At 44.5% G+C, this 20,243-nt stretch overlaps 1 protein-coding gene across 2 annotated transcripts in view; it reads left to right on the plus strand.

Annotated features, from left to right (window-relative positions):
- Positions 1–18,409, plus strand: part of nlgn3a (neuroligin 3a) — a 129,276-nt gene extending 110,867 nt beyond the window's left edge. For both annotated transcript variants that reach the window (XM_063491445.1, XM_063491453.1), the window contains 2 exons: positions 6,943–7,732; positions 17,458–18,409. In XM_063491445.1, the coding sequence (XP_063347515.1) occupies positions 6,943–7,732; positions 17,458–18,313 (1,646 nt within the window). In that variant the 3' untranslated portion in view covers positions 18,314–18,409. The remainder of the gene's footprint in view (positions 1–6,942; positions 7,733–17,457) is intronic.
- The last annotated feature ends 1,834 nt before the right edge of the window (positions 18,410–20,243 follow it).

The raw sequence follows: 20,243 nt of genomic DNA on the forward strand, positions 1-20,243 counted from the left end.
ATTTTTACCCTCCTTTCCTCTCTTCCTTTCGCCTCCTCCCCCTTTGCCTCATGCTGTTTCACATTTCCTCGCCTCTCCTCCACTAATACCTTCATCTTTGCCCAGCCTTCCTCTTCTCTCTGCTCCCCCCCCCCTTCTTCCTCTGTTCTGCTTCCCCATTCCCTCCCTCTTCCATCCATCCACCCTCATGGATCAAACTCTTTATCTGGCCTAAGCCACAGCCTGCAGGCAAGCAGGCAGTCTCTACAGAGGCTGGAGGAGAAGACCAACAGCTTCAAACAACATTATATAGGGCTGGCATGAAGCATGTCTCACACTGATAGATGAAAACACTGGCCCCTCAGCCACTGTCTCTTTATGGGCATGATGAAACATGGACATAGGGCAGTCCTCCTGTGTTAAAGCCTGCTCTTCACTTAAGTATTGCTACAAGGCCACCTGGGATTTAAGGCAGGCTAAAGTTTGCTACAAATTAGGTAACAGTGTACTTCTGTATTATAATCGGTAGCAAAAAAAGAAAAAAACTGTCAGTTTCTGGGAGGACGATACATTTTCTTTGGCAGCTATCCTGTTGGATCATCTGTTATGAAACAAGTTCAGAGTAAATCTAGTTTAGAGGGAAAAAAAATTGAAGCTACTGTAGGTACAAGTAGCAGTTGTAGCTCTGAAGCTAAATAAATTGTGCATGCAATCAATCATAAGTGGGCTATTTTATGTATTTTTTCATTTTTAACGTTTAAGCAAGCAGGTACTACAAATAACAGTCTTACTTGTTGAATGTTCACTCACCCGCTGCCTAGATGCCACTGTTATTTAAAGAAATAGTTCACCTAGATAAAAAATAATAATAATAATAATAAAATGCATGTTTTTTTTCTGATCTGTAATAGTATTTACATATCTAGATTGTCTTTGGTGTTAGTTGCCCAGTTTTGGGTCTATAGATTTCTCTTAAAAATAAAGTAGCTAGATAGAACTTGCCTTGTTGTCCATTCATTCTCTTCTGCTTACCCTTACCCAGGTCACAGGGGGGCTGTAGCCAGCTACCATAGTGTGAGAGGTGGAGTACTCCCTGAACAGATCTCCAGTCTGTCGCAGGGCTAACACAGAGAGACAGAAAACCATTCGCTTTCACATCCACACCTATAAGCAAATTAGAATCACCAATTCACCTAACGCTACTAACTGCATGTCTTTGGATTGTGGGAGGAAGCCAGAGTACCTGGAGAGAACCCACGCAAACACCGGGAGAACATGCAAACTCCTTATCGCCTTATTATGTTACCAAACACATATTTTTTGAAGATTCCTTTACATAAATGATGACACAATTATTTGTTTCAAATTCCACAAATCTTGGTGCATTTTTTGTTTATGCAAGAGGTATGTTCTTTACACCGGTCTCCATCCAGCAGTCAAAGGAAGTGTGCACCTACTGCAGCTCAGCCTGGAGGTGAAGCCATTAATGTTTACATCATGTCTCACTGTCATGAGCACAAGTCTCTCATTGACGGTAGTTCCTTGCCTCCCTTTCATCTGAAAAGAGAAGCTTTCAAATGTATTTGTTGGTGGTTTGACCGTGTTTTCTTACCAAACGGTCTAAGACTAAGGCCACCTCACCCCAAACAATCTAGATGGATAAATCCACCTTGTCCGTAACAGCTTTTAAAGTCATGTAAATGTTTCGTATATGCCACTTTTCTACTCTAGCACTCAACGTGCCTCATTCACAAACACGTTTTTCCACGTCTGAGTGCTTTAAATCTAACATTCACTCCTGTTGCACTTAGAGCAACAGGAGTTCAATATCTTGTTCAGAGATACTTTGGCATGCAGACTGGAGCAGCTAGGGATTGAACCACCGACCTCCCAATGCCCTACCGTACCTCCTGAGACTCAGCCACCCAAAGTAGAGCACTGGAAGAAAAATGAATCACTGACCTATACTGTAAAATGAGAGTTAGCCAGTCCAAACTTTCAAAGTTGTTCCCTGCTTTTTTTGTCATGCCAAACAATCTAGATGACTAAAGCAGCACTACATGCCAGAGAAAAAATATGGACATTCAGTTTGGGCCGAACTGTCCCTTTAAAAAATGTCCTTGCAGCCTAAGGGAATGCAGAAAGTATTTTCAAAGACGCTGCTGTCCTAAAAGTCATTTTGCTCTGATGTTGATTCTGTCAGCGTCATTTTGAAGTTGACAAGTTCAGTGTTGGGTGGAAATTTTAATGGAACAGAAAAAACAATGTAGGTGTTGTTTCGGGGCTGCCATATCGATGTGAAATTACCCATGGACTAATGCATGATCAGACCAGAGGCACTTGTGTTTAAGTGGATGCTGCCTGTAAGCTGTAGCCATGGAGACGACAGCTTTAACTGCAACCGGCCAAGGATAGATAATTTGACAGATTTTATGAGTATTGGTCTCCCACCTGGCTTTAAATATTTCACATGGGATTATGCATTAAGTTCACTTCATTTATTCCCGTAGATAATTTTAAAAAAAATTTTAAAAAAGGAAAAAAAAGACACTAACACTGTGGATTCCTGGAAGAAGATAACAACAGCACCGACTGAGTGAAACGCAGCAAGAGAGGCAGAACAACACTTACTGTGTCCAACTACTGTGCTAGCCTAGTTTGGCTGTAGACGGAGAGAAATGCTTTCAACAGAGGGGGGGCTCTGCAAAGTCCACGGGTCTGTGGAGATTTGCTTACAGTGATGAGATGGTGGAGGTAAGATGGCTCAGAGGATTCAAGCTCCGCTGAACGCAAGCTTATGTCTAATAATCAGCAGGGAGGGACTCAGCGTGGTCCCTCAGAAAAGGAGACTGCGTGAATGCAACAGAGAGGGAGGAAAACCAGAGCAGGGGATGGATTGAAGCAAGCAAAAAAAACAAGTTGTGAGCGAGGAGAAAAAGGAGAGAGAACTACATGTCCCCATGGCTACGTTATTTCTCCCCTGCGATGGCTTTTATGTGTTGGAGAAGAGTTTTGATAACATTTTGCTGCCTTGCATATTTTTGTCCATAATAGCTTTGAAAGTCGTGTAGGAATATTGGAAGGAAAAATGAATCCCTGACCTATAAAATGAGACCTAGCCGGTCCAAACTTACAAAGGTGTTCTTTGTTTTTTTATTTTCCTTGTTGTTTGTGCGGATGGCATTTGGAGCGGTTCTGTGGGATGGATTTTGCCGTTAAAAACATCACGGCACCGCAGACTGATGAAACTCACCGCTGACGCTTGAGTGCATTTTGCCAGCTGTTCCAGATTACAGAGTACAGTCATTTATCGCACTAACTGGCACCAGCATAGCATCCTTGTCCATTAACACAGACTGAACTCTCACACATGCCCGTAGCTGCCGCATAATACATCACAGTGATCCAAAGTACAACCACGTCATGCTCCTCTCTCCACTGATGCAGGATTTGCTCATTAGTATCAGCACGTTATCCATATTGGTATTGTCAAAACAAGGTTTAAACTTGTCTGAGCCTGTGGGTGTGTTTTAGTGTGTGTGGCTCTCCAACCGATGCGATGGTCATCATTAGCCCCAAGGTCAAGCTCTTTCTTTCTTATCATCAGTGAATTATCTCCACAAGCCACTCCACCAATACGGGGCCTGAACTACACGCCTGTTTAACGGGAGTCTAGCGAGGATGAAGTGTGTGTGGGGGGGGGGGCAACGCGGTCGAGGTCAGAAAACCACAGCGCAGAGGCGGCTGCGGGGCAACGCAACAGCATTTTAGCAGGGGCCCAATGAGTGATTACCTTGCAGCTCCAGTCATAATTCAGCGTGACCTCAATCTGCCAGCAATGCTATAGTTTGATGGATCTGCTCACAGTTTGGGTGTCGGGTCCTCGCATGTCAAACACAGGCAGATAATAATCAGGCTATCTGTTGCTTTTACAAAATAAAACTTGGTGGATATTAATGTCGCGCGTGCGTCCGTGCACTTTCTGTTTAATTCACCCGGATGGCGCGTAAGGAATCACTCCCTCCGCAGGTGTCAGAGTAAATACTAGAGACAAAACGGTGTCACAAATGGTTAATTCCCATCATGATGATGCCTGTCAATGGTTGCTCTATCCATCGACAGGCCCATCTCTTTGCTTTATCAATCAAAGTCGGCAAAAACATGCGTGGATGCACGTACACACACATGCGAACGCACAAGTGTGCTCTCACATGCGCAGACATCCTCGTCCCAGTGTGGATAATTAGTGGATTCCCTCAGTGGGTGATAAAGCCTGTGCACTTCTCTCCTCTCTCTCTGACCTTCCCCAGTGAGCTTCCGACCACAGTGGGGCTCATCACACACAGCTCTAATACATATTTATCGGCCCAGTGACAGCTCTTGAGTGCTGGATTTATATGTTTCCTGACAAACAATAGTAAAACCTTATTCATTCGTCCTTCTTTTCATCAACCAAAGCAGGAGATAAATCCAGGAGTGTCAACCTGGCTGTAGCTTCCTCAGCAGCTGGCCATCTGTTGGTTGGTTGGGGTGTATCTGGACATGGGACCCAGCCAAGGTACACTCAAGCAGCTCTCTCCAATTACTGCAAACGGATTTGATATACGTATGTCTGTCAAATCACCTTGGCAATCACAGGAACCTGTGCGCTGGTAAACGTTTTCCTACAGCAACTTCTGATCAAAGACATTCAAAAAGTGGCTGTGGTATAGCTGGCAGCATTGGGATTCAGGACAGACTTCCTGCACCATGACTGGCTCTATTTGCACAGCGCAATCAGAGTTGAGATGTGAAGAGAGGCAATACCACTAAAGAGTGAGGGGAGGGGAAGGCGAGTGGAGAGGAGAGGAGAGGAGAGGAGGAGGAAGAAGAGGAGGGAGGGATGGCAGGATTAAGCCCCAGCCCACCCCCTACCCTCTCTCAGCCTCCAAGCGGCCATCTTTCATCTTGCGACTGCCCCACTAATGCTTTCAAGTGGGCGAAGCCCTCGACATCTGCTTCCGCTCCGTGGGACACAGCACGGGCCACCGTCCTGCGGAGATGCACAACCACAGCGCAGTTCAAGGGGCACTGTGAGGCCAGCGCCACTGAAGGCGGAAGGTCTTATCCACGTAGACAGAAAAACAAAGACATCAAAAATGACAGTGTGGCACGGAGGATTAAGTCAAAAACTTATATTCAGACATGTAGAAAAATAGAATAGATCAGCTCTTGAAATAAACATTAAAATGCATCATATACTAGTGAACAGACTCACAACAGAAACGCTTTACAGTTCACTCACCCAGACACATTAATTCTACTTACTACTTGAGAACAAATAAATGTAAATAGCTCTGTAAATAAACACTCCGTCTTCGCCAAGAAGAAATAAACCCCCTGCCGCCTCTGATTAAGACTACCAAAGTGATATATCTGGCACTTAAGTCTGCTGTTTACCTCATAAACACAAAGATTTCAGCACAGCCACCCACACTGACGCTGAAAAATCACAAACTGAGTCTGCGTGCCTGTATGTTTCTCTGCTAGTCTTTTTGGCTTCAGTGTGGGATGTCTAATGACATTTTTTTAATGCATGCCATTTCAGGAGTATTTCTTCTGCTGTGGCTTTCAATATCATGAGTTCACTGGAATTCCTTGACTCCGGCAATGATAGCGCCGTGAGCAATAAAGCGGCATGGTCAAGTGGTAGGAGCTTTGCCTCTGATTTTCTCTGAGATCAGTAAAATAGCACTTGTGATTTTCGAAAACCATATCTGGAGTGCAGATGAGTGGTGCTGTCGAGGACGGGCGCTGCCGTCGATTGCAGGGCGCTGCCGGTGATATGAGGGAGGCCTAACTGACACTAGGTGTGTGTGTTGAGGGGGGTGCATGTCGTTTTACCTTCACTCTTCTCAAATTTTCCAATTATTTCTAAGGAAATTATGTTTGTTATTTTGGATTTGTTCCTTGTGATGAACAGTCATTTCAGATTTCCTTCATACATCAGTGCAGCTAAAATGTAATTTAATTTGCAAGAGCTCCCCGTGAGACTGTAAATGCGTTCGCCTTGATTTCTGAACCACCTCCACCCCTCTTTCAAAACCCACACACAAGAAACAAACTTCCATGTAGATTCGTATAATGCGTGATCTGTTGACTCTTGTTTCAACATGTGTCTATTTCTGCAGCGCACAAGCAGGCGAGACCTTGGGTTTTTCTGTGCAGTCTGGTCTTCTTTCATTGCTTGCCACCGCAGTGTGTTCTAGTGCCAGTTTAAAAATTTGCAGCTACTTCTGCAAATGCAGTGAGCGGGAGTCAGGGTTTTTTTTTATTGTTATTATTTATAGAAATCCACCCACCCACTAGTGTAGAATTTAGTGGTCTTAGACATGGAAAAAATGTGAAAGACTACAATTTTGCTATGTGGAAAAAACTGACATATAACTGATGCAGAGGTGCTATGCATATATAATGAGCGCAAAAAGTGTCTGTGTAATTGCTTCACCCAGTTTAAGCTACCTTGAAAAGCACGTTATCACAAGGAGGGGATGGGCAACAGGGTTCATATATTCTTAAATCAAACTGTGGTGCATGTGCATGAGGGAAGGTGTTAATATATTTTATGGTATAGACTTGTTTGCCAGCTTTGATTCATTTTCCGAGAGGGCACGTAGAGATGGATAGGGGAAGAGAGGATGACAGACAGAGCGCTGATTCTTTCCCATGTCTGCGAGCTGTCGGCGAGACCAGGCCATCTGCACATTCATTATCACGGCAATGATTCCATTATTGTTCTGCATGGCAACAAGGACTTTTTCTGTCTGGCCTTTGTTATTCTTATCAACTGTGTAGCAGACAGCCCCCTTTTGATCATGGCAGCAACAAAATTAACTGCTATCATGTAGTATAGTGCATAACTGAATTATCCTTCAGAATAACGACACTAAACATCATCTTGTCTCTTCTTGTGTCCTTGTGCAGGTCTGTTCCACAGAGCCATCATTCAGAGCGGCTCAGCCCTCTCCAGCTGGGCAGTGAACTATCAGCCGGTCAAGTATACGCGTCTCCTGGCAGAGAAGGTGGGCTGTAATGTGCTGGACACATCAGACATGGTGGACTGTCTGAGGAAGAAGAGCTCCAGAGAGCTGGTGGAGCAGGACATACAGCCTGCAAGGTACCACGTGGCCTTTGGACCTGTAATTGATGGTGATGTTATTCCCGACGACCCTGAGATCCTAATGGAGCAAGGAGAGTTTCTCAACTATGATATCATGCTGGGGGTCAATCAGGGTGAAGGGCTCCGGTTTGTGGAGAACGTGGTGGATTCAGAGGACGGCGTATCTGGAAATGACTTTGATTTTTCTGTGTCCGATTTTGTGGACAGTCTTTACGGGTACCCGGAAGGCAAGGACACACTTAGGGAAACCATTAAGTTCATGTACACAGACTGGGCAGACAGGGACAATCCCGAGACCAGACGAAAAACGCTGGTGGCTTTATTTACCGACCACCAGTGGGTCGAGCCGTCGGTGGTTACGGCTGATCTCCACGCTCGCTATGGCTCGCCCACGTACTTCTACGCCTTCTACCATCACTGCCAGAGCTTGATGAAGCCCGCCTGGTCTGATGCCGCCCATGGCGATGAGGTGCCCTATGTTTTTGGAATTCCTATGATTGGTCCCACTGACCTTTTCCCCTGTAACTTCTCCAAGAACGATGTCATGCTGAGTGCTGTGGTCATGACCTACTGGACCAACTTTGCCAAGACTGGGTGAGTACTTTTTATTTTCCATCAGAGGGAAGCTACCACTGACATTTAAATTACAAACGTTTTCATAATGGTGCTGGGTAGCAGCTTGATATTGATGTATGCCTATGTGCACAAGTAGTCAATTTCCTGTTTGCTCATTTTCTACTCAGCAAAAGCACACTGTAAAGATAAAAGGATCAGTCATTTAACGAATTAGCTGTTATTTTAGTTATTTTCAGTTATTTTAATTGTTAAGCCTTTTTTTTGTAAGAAAACAATGCAAAACACTTGCTGGATCGAGACGTGAATATGTTTTCTTTTGTATTGCTGTGACTGTTTGCTGTATAAAGCAGGACATTTAAATCATACAAATATATTAGTAAATAATAAAAAAAAACATGTTGCAGTCCTAGTATACAGTAACTTACATTTTTACCTGAAGCTTTACTCTCTAAAATTGATGACTGAGGTTTTACCCCGAGGGTTACAGAGTGTTATCTCAACTTAAGGCCAGCTCAGTAAGATGTTCCCGGCGAACCGATGGAGCGATGGCCACATGCATGGATGCTGTTGATAGTTTATGTGTGGTTTTCTTGTGCTCACTCTTCCTCCGGTAGCTTATTTTTTACCACTCCATAGACAGTCTCAAGAGCATAAACTCGCAGCATGCTGTAGTAATTGTGCAGTGGTAAGAAACCATAAGGAACATGAACAGATAGCTACAAATGCAGAAGTTCATTTAACAGTGGGTAGACTGAACATATTAATCTCTGATCTCAGATCAGGCAGGTGTTTGTGTTGTGTTTCCTCCTGCAGAAACACAATGCTTCTCCACATTCCCCCTGGTTTGTGTTTTCTAACAACTGTACTTTTACATTGGTTAAACTAGTGCTCATGCAATTATGAACTTGCTAAGTTATTAATAGAAGGTCACAGATTAAAAAAAATCCTATTTCAGTCCTATTAACAGCACTTCTGTGCTGCAGAAAATGAGCTGCAGGAGAAAGGAAGCTCTACAATAGATTGTATAGGACAGAAAAGGCATTTTTCAAGAGAGACATTTTTTCTGAGGTATTTTTTGCCTGGACTTCCTGGGTCTCAGTCTGAAAACCTGAGACATATTGAATGTGAGGATGATTAAATGTTCCTGCAGAATGTGTGCTGTGCTATTCGTGCTTGGCTGCCTGTTTGGGTGCATGGCTGCCTGCCCTTCTGTATACTTGCGTCCATATGTGTGTGTACTGTGGCTGCGTGTGTGCGTGTTTGGCTGGAAATACTATCTATGCTCTATTATACCGGGGCCCAAAAGACACAAAGACTTATCAGGGAGGCATATCAAACTCTTGCCCTCAGCGGTATTGATTCCCTAAGCCTGGACCCAGTCAATCACTCGTGCCCTGGGTGTCTCTTGCTCCCCACTATGTTCAATTTCCCCTCCACCCATCACAAAACCGGACCATTTTGTATGACTACTAGTAATCATTTCTAACAACTTAAATTTAATTTGACAATCCCTGTTCCTAGAGGGGTATTGATCCCATCCTGAATGGGATGCCATCTGAAATCTTGTTCTGTTTTTTATCTGTCTCTATATCATCTGCCGTCCAATCAGGTGGCATTTACATCCAATCGTCTGGCTGATAGGACCTTGAGCTGCTAATGGCTGACTAGTGCAGATGGACTGATGTCGGCTGTTTTGGCTCCTCGAGAAAAGTACTGAAGTTCATCAGTGATGCCCGGACAGCTGTCTCCTCTGCCTGGCAGCCATTTTGTGTCAACACGTACAAAGCTGCATTTGTAGATGCGCGCAGATTGATTTTCTTTTTTCTTTTTTTTTTGACTTGTCATTTCAGGAAAGTGATCTGGTCTCATGAGAGGAGACAATGTGTTTAATCTAAATGACAAACAGAAGTTTGAGGTCTCGAGTTAACAATGCATGGTGCTTATGTCTCTGATCTTGGATCTTGTGATGTCACTGAAATTAATTCTGATGAAGGATGACAGCATGTCTGCCATGCCTATATCCAGTCAGACTCAACACAGCGCCGTGGGCAGTGAGCCTGCTGTAACCCTAACCTAGCCTTCACCCTGGCATGCGCCAAGAGTAGAAAAAGCAAACTGCACTTTACAACTGACCCCATGTCAGTTTTGTAGATTTCCATGTCACTGATTGATTGAGATTAGGGGCAGAGCAGCGAGAGGATAAACCGGTTCTAGATCTGTGTTCACCATGTTATGGGTATCTGTCCTGTGGTGTGTCGCCTTGGCCTGTCTCCAGATAGGGAGATTACAGGCAAACCACAATTAGGCACTCAGATGGTAAAGAGCCCAGGATTAGATGCCAGCAGAATAAAAACTCACCGTGCTGCTTTAAAGGGTAATTTTACCCAGGCCTATGTAAAGGAATCTACCATAAACTCTTCAAGGGGGGTGGGGGGAATTGAGGATTTAAGATATTTCCCACAGATTCTGAAGTTCATGCCTCTCATTTAGACCACGTGAGGGGATATCACTCTCTTCTAACACCACCCAACGCAATCTGGCTCAGGAGGACGTATTTTTAATTAAGACCCAGCTGAATTGGCTTCGCCTTCGTGGCTCGTCCAACAGCCATCTCGCCTGTATCTGCAGAGTAGCTCTCGCTCCCCTTCCAGATGTTCATAATGAACTGACCCAGATTGCACTTCCTGCCCCTGTCTCTAAATCGGCTGTAGGAACATGTGTGACACGATGTCGAAACACTTGGGCTGCATGTCAACAGTGGGTATCATAGCAGCATTCCCCCCAAAGCTCTTCCTGTCCCTGGCTCTCTTGTGTCATCTTTACAGGGCAAATCCCTTCCCATGCCCTTTTTTTTTTCCTCCATCAGCATCAGTGAAGCATAAAAGCATACAGAGTGCACACTGTCAAATCTTCTTAGTGTGTGTGCGCACATGTGTGCGGGTGTGATTGTGAGAGCCAGAGCGAGAGTGTGCGTTTACACTATGGGGCCGTTCTTTCCCAAGAGTTAGAGATGTTTCCAAAGCGCAGGGATTTGCTCAGCTCTTAGTTATTTTTTTCTGGCTGCAACATTTGTTTTACTATTGACAAGCAAAAATTGGCCTGGGCTTTATTGCCACAACAACTTCATCTGAACTGTTTTGTCAAAACTTTGGTTTTCTTTTTTTTTTTCGTGCACAAGTCTACTGCGACTGGTGCGAGCACAGCAGCGACACAACTTTACACAAAAAAGAAAGAAAGAAAGAAACGCTGGCAGAAGTCTTCAGAAAAAGACAGGATGATGAAAGGCCCAGAAAAGATCAATCATTATATATCATTAGTGCTAGAAATATGTTGGTCCATCTTCATACTTGTTTTTATCCTGCTGGCTTGTGCTCATTTCCCCAGTTCTGTGTCTGAGCTCTGCCACATGCAGTGCTGGGTATAGCTAGGTAGTTAGAGAGCAGAGCGCTGTCACGTGTTGTTTTGTTTTTTTTAATTCTCCTCCACAGATCCCCCATTCCTCTCTCACTCTCTCTCATTATTCTATACAGTCATGTATTACGATCACAGCGTGAGCTAAAATATGCACTATTGATTGGTTTGGTGACAAAGGCTGCCAACTAAACAAATGTAGACAGAAGTAACTACACTGTGTCTGTGGTGCAGTGTTACAGCCAGCACTCTGATTTACAACACTGCTGGTTGATTTTTCTTTTGTTTTCCTCCTACTTGTCAATCGAACACTCCTCTTCTGTAGGATTAACAACACACATACATCAGCTGTTTCTCCTGTCTGACCTCATTCACGCAAAGCTTCAGCCTTTTTTTTCTTTTTTTTACCCCAGCTGTCTAGTAGTTACATCATTCAACTCTGATCTCCCTCTTTGTCCTTCGTCTGGATTATCCCTGGTTCTCTTCAGTTTCCTTCGTTAGGCCCAACCGACTAAACCTGCACTGGGAGTACTGAATGCTTGGCATTGTCGAAAAGCTCAGCCCCCAACAGCAACCTACCTACTCCATTAAATAGGCACTCACTTGATAGGAGATTTGTAGCCAATATCCTGATTTGCATTAGAGAAGGTAAGGAAGTGGTGTGGCTTGTTAAGGGGCCGGGATGCCATTGATCGGTGTCCATGCTGTGCAGTGAATGTAATGAGAGGAGGGCCGCAGGGGAGGAGAAGAGGAAGTAGATCTGCATGTATGCGTCTGCGAATAAGTGGTTGTCAGGTTAAAACATGAATAATATTCTTAAACGTATTCATGTAAAATGATTTTCAGACGTAGCTTAAAGCTCCGAATTGTTCAAAAAAAAGGACAAAGTGAAAGTTGGGAAAGTTTTGGGAGAGCCAGGAGAAGCATTTTTCTTCGCTGCCACTCATCTAATCAAACAAATCAATGGCATCCATAACAGGGAGCGGTCCCAGAGCTGTGTCCTCCAACACTTCTGCACACCCCAAAGTCACAGCGCCTCGCCCCGCATCACTTAGCCTGCTGAACCGAAGGCTGCCATTAAATATGAACCTCGCATCACTCAGCCCCATGTCCCAGCGTGCAACCACATGAAGGGTAAAAGAGCACAGCTTGATAATTTGCCTGTTCAGCGCTGAGGATGCCCCCCCTCCAGCCCGTCCCATACACTGAACCAAGACGAAGTCTACAAACAGAATGAGACTGAGTGTATTTCTTCAAAATTTCAAACACAGTGTAGGGGGAAAAGATCTGGTAACCTTCTCATGGAGTGAAAATTACAATTAGTTCCTTACTTTGTGTCACCTGGTAAGGAGATAAACAACTGCAGGGGATGAATTTGTTACGCAACAATGACAACAATACCAAAGAAAGCTTTTTTTTTCTGCAGCCTAGCAAAATGAGCATCAGTGCCGTTAAATTAATGCATGCTCCTTGGTATATATATATAAATTGAGAAGCTATACTCAGCTCAGGATTCAGAGACCTTGAGTGCAGTGAAAATAGATTCTTGTCTTCCGCCTTAGGGCACCTAAACGTGTCTTTTCAGATTTGGTGATGGCTAGGTCTATGATCATTCAAGCGCTTCAAATTACATCACGATGAAAAGGGGAAGGAGGTACACGGGGAATGAAAAAAGAAAGAAAATGATATTCATTCTCCCCCCTTATCTACCTTTTACATCAGCGCTTGCAGATAGAGCTCGGAATAAGTAATGAGCTCCGGTCCCATTCTGCCACATGTGTAGGCAGAGCCGAGAGTCGTGTCTGTCATCCAGGTGGCACAGCTTCTTATAGCAGAACTGCTTAACACTTTTAATATCATCCGGGAGAGGCCCATTGTCCTCACCACAGAGCGTGAACAGCTTTGTGAAATGTGACATGTCTTGTGTTTAAGTGCTTCACTTGTTCAGTCCAAGAGGTTATTGTACCATAATGTGGCCCAAATCCAGTACAATCACACACACACACAGATGTGCACATGGAGGCACGCAGGCTGACAGTCGCGAGATGAAATCCAAATTCTCCATCAATCATAAATAAGAGCACATGGGAACACTTAAATACGCTTGACAGGCCAAGGTTAGCAGGGGTCAGCAGGTCACTGAGATTGGTGGTGGCGGGGGGTTGTGACGAGGAGATGAAGGCGATGGTTTATACTACCACGGCCATATGAACACATCAGAGGAAATCTGAAAGGCTAACGCCTGCTTTTATGGGTGTAATAATCCCTCTCCTCTGCCTGGGAGTCCAGCCACAGCTTCAGTGGCCATCCCCAGATTAGGTGGGAGGTTTGACAGGAAGCAGGCTATCAGCTAATGCAGGGGAGCTCTGACAGCACCAACAGGACCACAAACATCACATTATGCCAGGGCTCTTCATGCAAGTCACAACTAGGCATTCGCCACAGAGCTGAACACATGTGGTGAGACGGGACAACAGTGCACTTTGCAGAGTTTTGTACCCAGACTGATGTGATGTTTAACTCTGGAGAACCCATGGGGTCAGAGCCGACCCCATTGGTTTTCTAGGGAAACCATGTGGTCAAATTTGACCCCATGGGTTCTCCAGGGTTAAAAGTGAAATGAGCTGGCGATCACAAGATTTGGCTTTAATCTGAGGTTATTCAGACACTTCAAATGAATAGCTACAGACCCTCCCATTTAATATCAGCTTGCCAGAAGTGTTTGAACAGGTTAAAATTGTTTTTTAATATATGTTTTCATTTTTTTAATAACAATGAAAATTCACACTGTGGCGTAACTTCTAATTAGCCTCCGAATTAGACACTGGAACTCCTTCAAAGTGTCTTTATTATTTATTATTTATTATTATTTATTAGCCTCTGGGCCTGAGGCCCGGTCCTCTCTGGCACAGCTGGCTGCCGGCAGAGCCCGCAGGCACGTCACTGCAACCCCCTCTGGCCTCTGCTCCGTGGCTGCTGGGTGACCTCTCGTTTGGGGCTCTCCTCAGCTCTTCCCAGGAGGGTGGCACGGTTGCCCCCCTGGTGGTCCTTCTTGGGTCCTCGTATTCTGGGGCCTCTGGATGTCTGGGGCCTGGATCTCCTCCATACCTGCTTCATGCCCTGGGGGACAGGGCTATGGCTCCCCACACTCCCTAGCAGATCATTACATGGAGAAACCTTTTGAATACAAGCGTGCTGATGCACACAGGTGTATACACGGGTGTTCACAGACACAAACTACACTTTTCTTGGCTGCTACCTCAAAGCACATGGTGCGCTGTCGATCTTGCATACTGCACAATAACATGTAATATTTAGTATCTACTGTTATCTACTGTTAGCTAGTTTATTGTGATGGTGTTGTATTTATCTCCATACAGGTGATCCAGGTGTTTTGTTTGTTTTTCTTTTTCTTCCCCCCTTTCTTACCATCTCTTCTCCCCTCTATTTTTCTTTCTCTCCCTCTTTCTTTCATTCTTTCTCCCTGTCCTATCCCCCAGTCATGTCTGTCCCATCTGTAACAACCGAAAATAAAATAAAATAAATACATAATTATAATAAAGGTCAATCAAATGGACCAATATGGCAAGGCCATGATGATCCAATTGGTAAAGTAAATCCGCTTGGCATCTTTCTTGGCCTTCAGACAACAATTCTGATGGCTAAAGATCCAAACGGGACAGGCAAAAAAAACCAAAGTGACTTTATTATCTTTACATTTTAAACACAGTATCTACTGAAGCATCATACTGTTTTTTCCATGCATACATGCTAAACAAAGATTAAAAAAACACTTCCCAACAAAACCTGGCACCTTCATTCTTGCTGTATATATTAAAGCCTATTGTGTTGGATTTTACAGTAGACCTGTTATAAGATGAGCACGCAGTTCAGACAGGTTGGCACCTGTAGAGACTTTAACAAATGATTACAGCACTATTTTACCACAGATGGAGAGCACAGCAGCACAGCACTCAAGAAACAGTCAATCTGACAACGGCGCACAGCAGCACCCACTGATACAAATCGAACAGGGTAACCTAGTTGCCCTCGCTACACTGACTAGTAAAGCTTGAGTTCAGATCACTCCCTGTGACTCTGCAGCTCAGGGCAGCACTTCAAAGCTGCACAGCAGCCCAAAGTTGAGCAGCAGTGGTAGAAATTGTTCAAAGGAATGTAGCCTGTTTACTATTGACTTTGCAACAATTACCCAAGCATATGTGTGTGTAATTAGATAAGGCAGCCAGTTGTTCTCTAATGCGGCAAATCAAATTAACTAAAGATGCCACATTGATTTCTTTGTGTTCCCTAAATTATTCATCTACACTTGCACTGAACCAGCCAGCCAGCCACCAAAGAGCTTTTCTAACTCCTCTGCACTACCACTCCCTTGCACTCCCCGCATGCACATGCTGATTGTTTTGTGAGATCTGTCGGAGGACGGTTGCAATATTTGTGCCATCACCATTCAGCAAATTGACCTTCCAGAAAAGAGAGCATTTATGGTGTTATGGAAATAAAGAATTCCCATTAAATGCAGCAGTGTCGATATCCATCGTTCTTGTCGATGCGCATGCACGTGTGTAAGATAGAGGGCGAGAGCCTGTGCTTGCATGGGTGTGTGCACACTGGTGCACTCTTGCAAGAATTCATGCAGCACGCAGGCTGCAGACAGCTACGTCTGAGGCGGCTCCATTGACATCCTGTTCTCTGGCATGTTGCGCACGGGAGATCAATATGACCTTACCTCCACCACCTACTCCTTTGAAACTTAATTACTGATATTCAGCTACAAAGTCATCATAGTCTGCCTGTCAATATTCATCGGGGATCATTACGGGCCTAATAAAAGAGGTTATTTACGGGCCGCTCTGCTGACACCAGCCGTGGTCCAGGAATTCAGCTCCAGCCGTCTCAATTTGCTCTGCCTCTCTCGGTCTTTTTTCCTCGTTCTCCTTCTCTATCTCTCTCTCTCACCTCTCCCAGAAGCACTGACCTGAAAAAGAAAAATTGACAGCAGAAAAACGAACAGGAGAGAGGATGGAGGTTGAATTCTTCTGGCATGGCTGTTAATTCTCTTAGCCATGTTTGGTGGTTTTTCAGCCAGTGCCAAAAAAAAAAAGAAAGAACAGGAAAAAAAACACAACACTGTAGCCACTATATCCCCAAATCCCCGGCTAAATTTGAACTTTGCTTGCCACTGACATTGCAGTCAGATCCACAAAGGGATATTTCATGATATTTAGAGAAATGTCGCACTGCTCCTCGCCTCCTTGCAACAGCGCAAGTTTTAACATCACCGCTCCAACATCAATTATTGTGTTTTTGTGGCTACAGGACAATTCTTTCATCAGTACCAGAAGCAATACTCTGGGTCGCAGAACTCCCACTTCTGACATTGTACGGCAACAAAGAGTTGTGTGATTGTCGGAGATTGCTATATGTTAATTTGTTCAATAAATCAATAGCTTCACTGTAATTGAAATGGCTGGTCATTTGAGGCAACATGTTGAAAACCGAAAAGTGGAACAGTGAACTCTGTAGATCACAGGAGGTACTGCATCCAGAAGAAGCTCTTTCCTTTTTGTCTGTCATGCTCAGTCTCATAAACATCCATTCGCTCTCATGCATGCAAACATCCTGATATCCATGCATGCACACAGATATGTGCACACACGGGGCTAAGCAGTTCCTTTAGTATCTTGATTAATATGGTCCACTTTACATCAGCACATTGGATGCCAATGCACACTGTGCCGCCTTCCCTAAGCAATTAGCGAACGGGCTCCACCAGCGTTGGATTATCAACAACAAGATGCCTCCTGACGCGAGCCCTAAAGCCTGCTGACTTATTCATATGTGTTTACTTTAAAAGCCTTTGCCCTGGTTTTTTGTAGGTGGGCTGCCTTAGAAATGAAATAAGAACAACATCTGGAGAGAGAAGAGAAGGGGAGGGGGGTTAGAGAGACAGGCACGTTATGCTCAAAGAGGTGTCCAAAAGCAGAAAGACATTTGGGAAAATATAACATGAAATCGTTCTCAACTCATTCATTAAGAAGAAAGCATATATATATATACACAATAGCATGCACACGCGAATCCAATATCACCAGAAGGATTTGGCTGGTCGATGTGAGTTTGTGCTTTTGCTGTTGTGGATTTCACTGAGCAAAATCAATGAATTCTCCACTAGCTGAACCCCTTTCACGCCAAAATATGAGCTGTGAATCACATGCTTGTACTTTTAGTTTAGTTTGACATGAATGTCAAAGCTTGAATAATTTAATGTACTCTCAGAATCACATTTAACAAACTCTCTTTCTTGTCTCCAGGGATCCCAACAAACCAGTTCCCCAAGATACCAAGTTCATCCACACCAAGGCCAATCGCTTCGAAGAGGTGGCCTGGTCCAAATACAACCCCCAGGATCAGCTTTACCTGCATATTGGCCTGAAGCCACGTGTGCGCGATCACTACCGTGCCACCAAAGTGGCCTTCTGGAAACACCTAGTGCCCCATTTGTACAACCTCCACGATATGTTCCACTACACCTCCACCACCACCAAAGTGCCGCCCCCAGAGACCACGCAGAACACACTGTCCACCAAAAGGCCCAATGGGAAAAACTGGCCATTCAACACCAAGAGGCCACCTATGTCCCCGGCCTACAACAGTGAGGACAAAGACTCCTGGGGCGATGAGGAGGAGACAGGGCCGCTGGTTGTAGAGAACCCACGGGATTATTCTACAGAGCTCAGCGTCACTATCGCTGTTGGGGCCTCGCTGCTGTTCCTCAACGTCCTGGCCTTCGCAGCCCTCTACTACCGCAAGGACAAGCGGCGGCAGGACTCCGGCCACGGGCAGCCCAGCCCGCAGCTGCAGACCACCTCCAACGACATTGGCCACCACGCGCCGGAGGAGGAGATCATGTCGTTGCAGATGAACCAGACGCACCATGAGTGTGAGGCTGGGAACAGCAATGAGGGGGCACTGCGCCTGGCCTCGCTGCCCGATTACACGCTCACACTCCGGCGCTCTCCGGACGACATCCCCCTGATGACCCCCAACACCATCACCATGATCCCCAATTCCTTGGTAGGCATGCCCAACCTGCACCCCTACAACACCTTCACAACTGGCTTCAACTCCACCGGCCTGCCTCACTCTCACTCAACCACCCGCGTATAGCTTTAAGGAGGCCAGGGGCAGCCGGCGAAAAACGGGGAGGGGAGGAAGAGGCGGCGGTGCAGGGGTGGAAGAGGAGGAGCGGTCCGGATGAACGAATGGAGGAGAGGATTGTGTTTTATAAATATCACAGGGAGGGGGAGGGCCGTGAGGGGGGGTGGGAGAGGAGGGGAAGGGCATCAGTCAGATTAAAACGTGAGGAGATTTAACACGACTTTTACTACGAGGAGAGTTGCTGAGAGCTCTCCGTGGATGTCAAGTTGTGCAGAGCTGCCAAAATCAAACTGCTTCCCTTCTCCCGACCAGGAGAGAAGGGGGGTTGCGGGGTCTTTCTGCAGTGTTTTTTTCTAAAATAATCATTTTAAAAGCCTTTTTAAGCAGACTGAGGAGATATCAACAGTTTTTTTTCTTGAATTCATAACAAAAAAAAACAAAAAACAAAGAGTAGTGCTTTTTATTTCCCATCCCTTTTCCTCCTGCGGGAGACACGTCTAGAACAATGGCCTCTACGTCGATATTCACGAAATGTTTTTAATTGCTTCTTTGTTTTGTTTTACGTTTCAATGCCTTACAAAAAGCTTGTTGTTGTTGGGGGTTTTTTGTCATTATTTCTATTCCCCGAGACTATTCCATGTGGGGTGTGTTGCAAACAGTTGAGATTCAAAGATGAGAGACTGAATCCAGGATGGGAATCTAGAGGATATGCAGATGTAGAGATTTTTTAAATCCATTTTGGGCAACTCATTCTTTTTTTTTTCTGTTGCGTATCAACACAACAGCCACCCAAATGGTGTTTTTTCCTTTTCTTTTTTTTTTCTAGCTCATATAGAAATGATTTGTCTGGGACAGCTCTTGCCAAGAGATGAGAAGGCAGAGATAAACACTATGTTACTGTGATTGTTTGGTTAAGAGAAAAGTGCATCTTTTACAGCCAATTTATCTGTTCAAGCTATCCGATATTATCTTCACGAGGTGTGCACGTACACATGCTGCTTAGAGCACCTGTGTGTTTGTGTGCATGTGAACATGATTTCTCATTCCTTTGCGTGCAAGCGCGGGCAGGAGCCTGAGATAAAGGAAGAGACACATTGTCGGAACTTGCAAGCTCAAGAGTTGCGAGAGAGCGAGAACGGGTGTGTGCGCGTGTGAGAACGAAGGTATGCGAGCGAGTGAGTGTGTGTGTGTGTGTGTGTGTGTGGGTCCGTGCACCTGTTTTTTTTTTTTTTGTAGGTTATATTGTGTGGTTATGGGTGGGGGGAGGGGGTGTTGGGGGCTGAGTACCTTCCCATGTTGTTGATTTCGGTTCATCCACCAGTAGTGTTTCTGCTGCGTCTCTGGGTGTCTGTCTTTGCAAAATAGCACTTTTGTTATTTTTAAAGTTATATATGTCTAATTTTTTGCTTAAAGATTACAAAATAAATCTATTATTTTATGTGTAAGAGAAAAAAAATAGCTAAAGATTCAACTGAACTAACTGACATGATTCCATTGACTTTGTAAGAGTTCCTCTTCAAAAGCAGACAGTGGCCTGTTTGCACTGAATAAACCTACATCAGTGCACACTTGTATTTCTTTGAATATATATATATAAATATGGGCATACATACATATATGTATAGGGCTTCTATGAAGATATATTTCCCACTTAAAAAAACAACAACAAATATTTAAAACTCTCTTTAGACTGAGATTTAAACGCAATTAGTTTCTTTGTACTGTTGTGATTTGAAACATACCAAGCCAAGACCTCTCCAGGTGTCTTTGTAGGAGCTCTATATGTATATTTATGTATAAAATATTTAATATTTATTTATGTATACCAGATGCATACATGCTGATTGTGCCATGTGCCAAATTAAAACTTTAAAAAAATGAACAATATAAAGTTTCACTAAACTTTTTTTCCCTCTCTTGATCAAAGTTCTTTTCCTTC

This window comes from Pelmatolapia mariae, linkage group LG2, assembly GCF_036321145.2.
Source record: "Pelmatolapia mariae isolate MD_Pm_ZW linkage group LG2, Pm_UMD_F_2, whole genome shotgun sequence".
Taxonomy (NCBI): domain Eukaryota; kingdom Metazoa; phylum Chordata; class Actinopteri; order Cichliformes; family Cichlidae; genus Pelmatolapia; species Pelmatolapia mariae.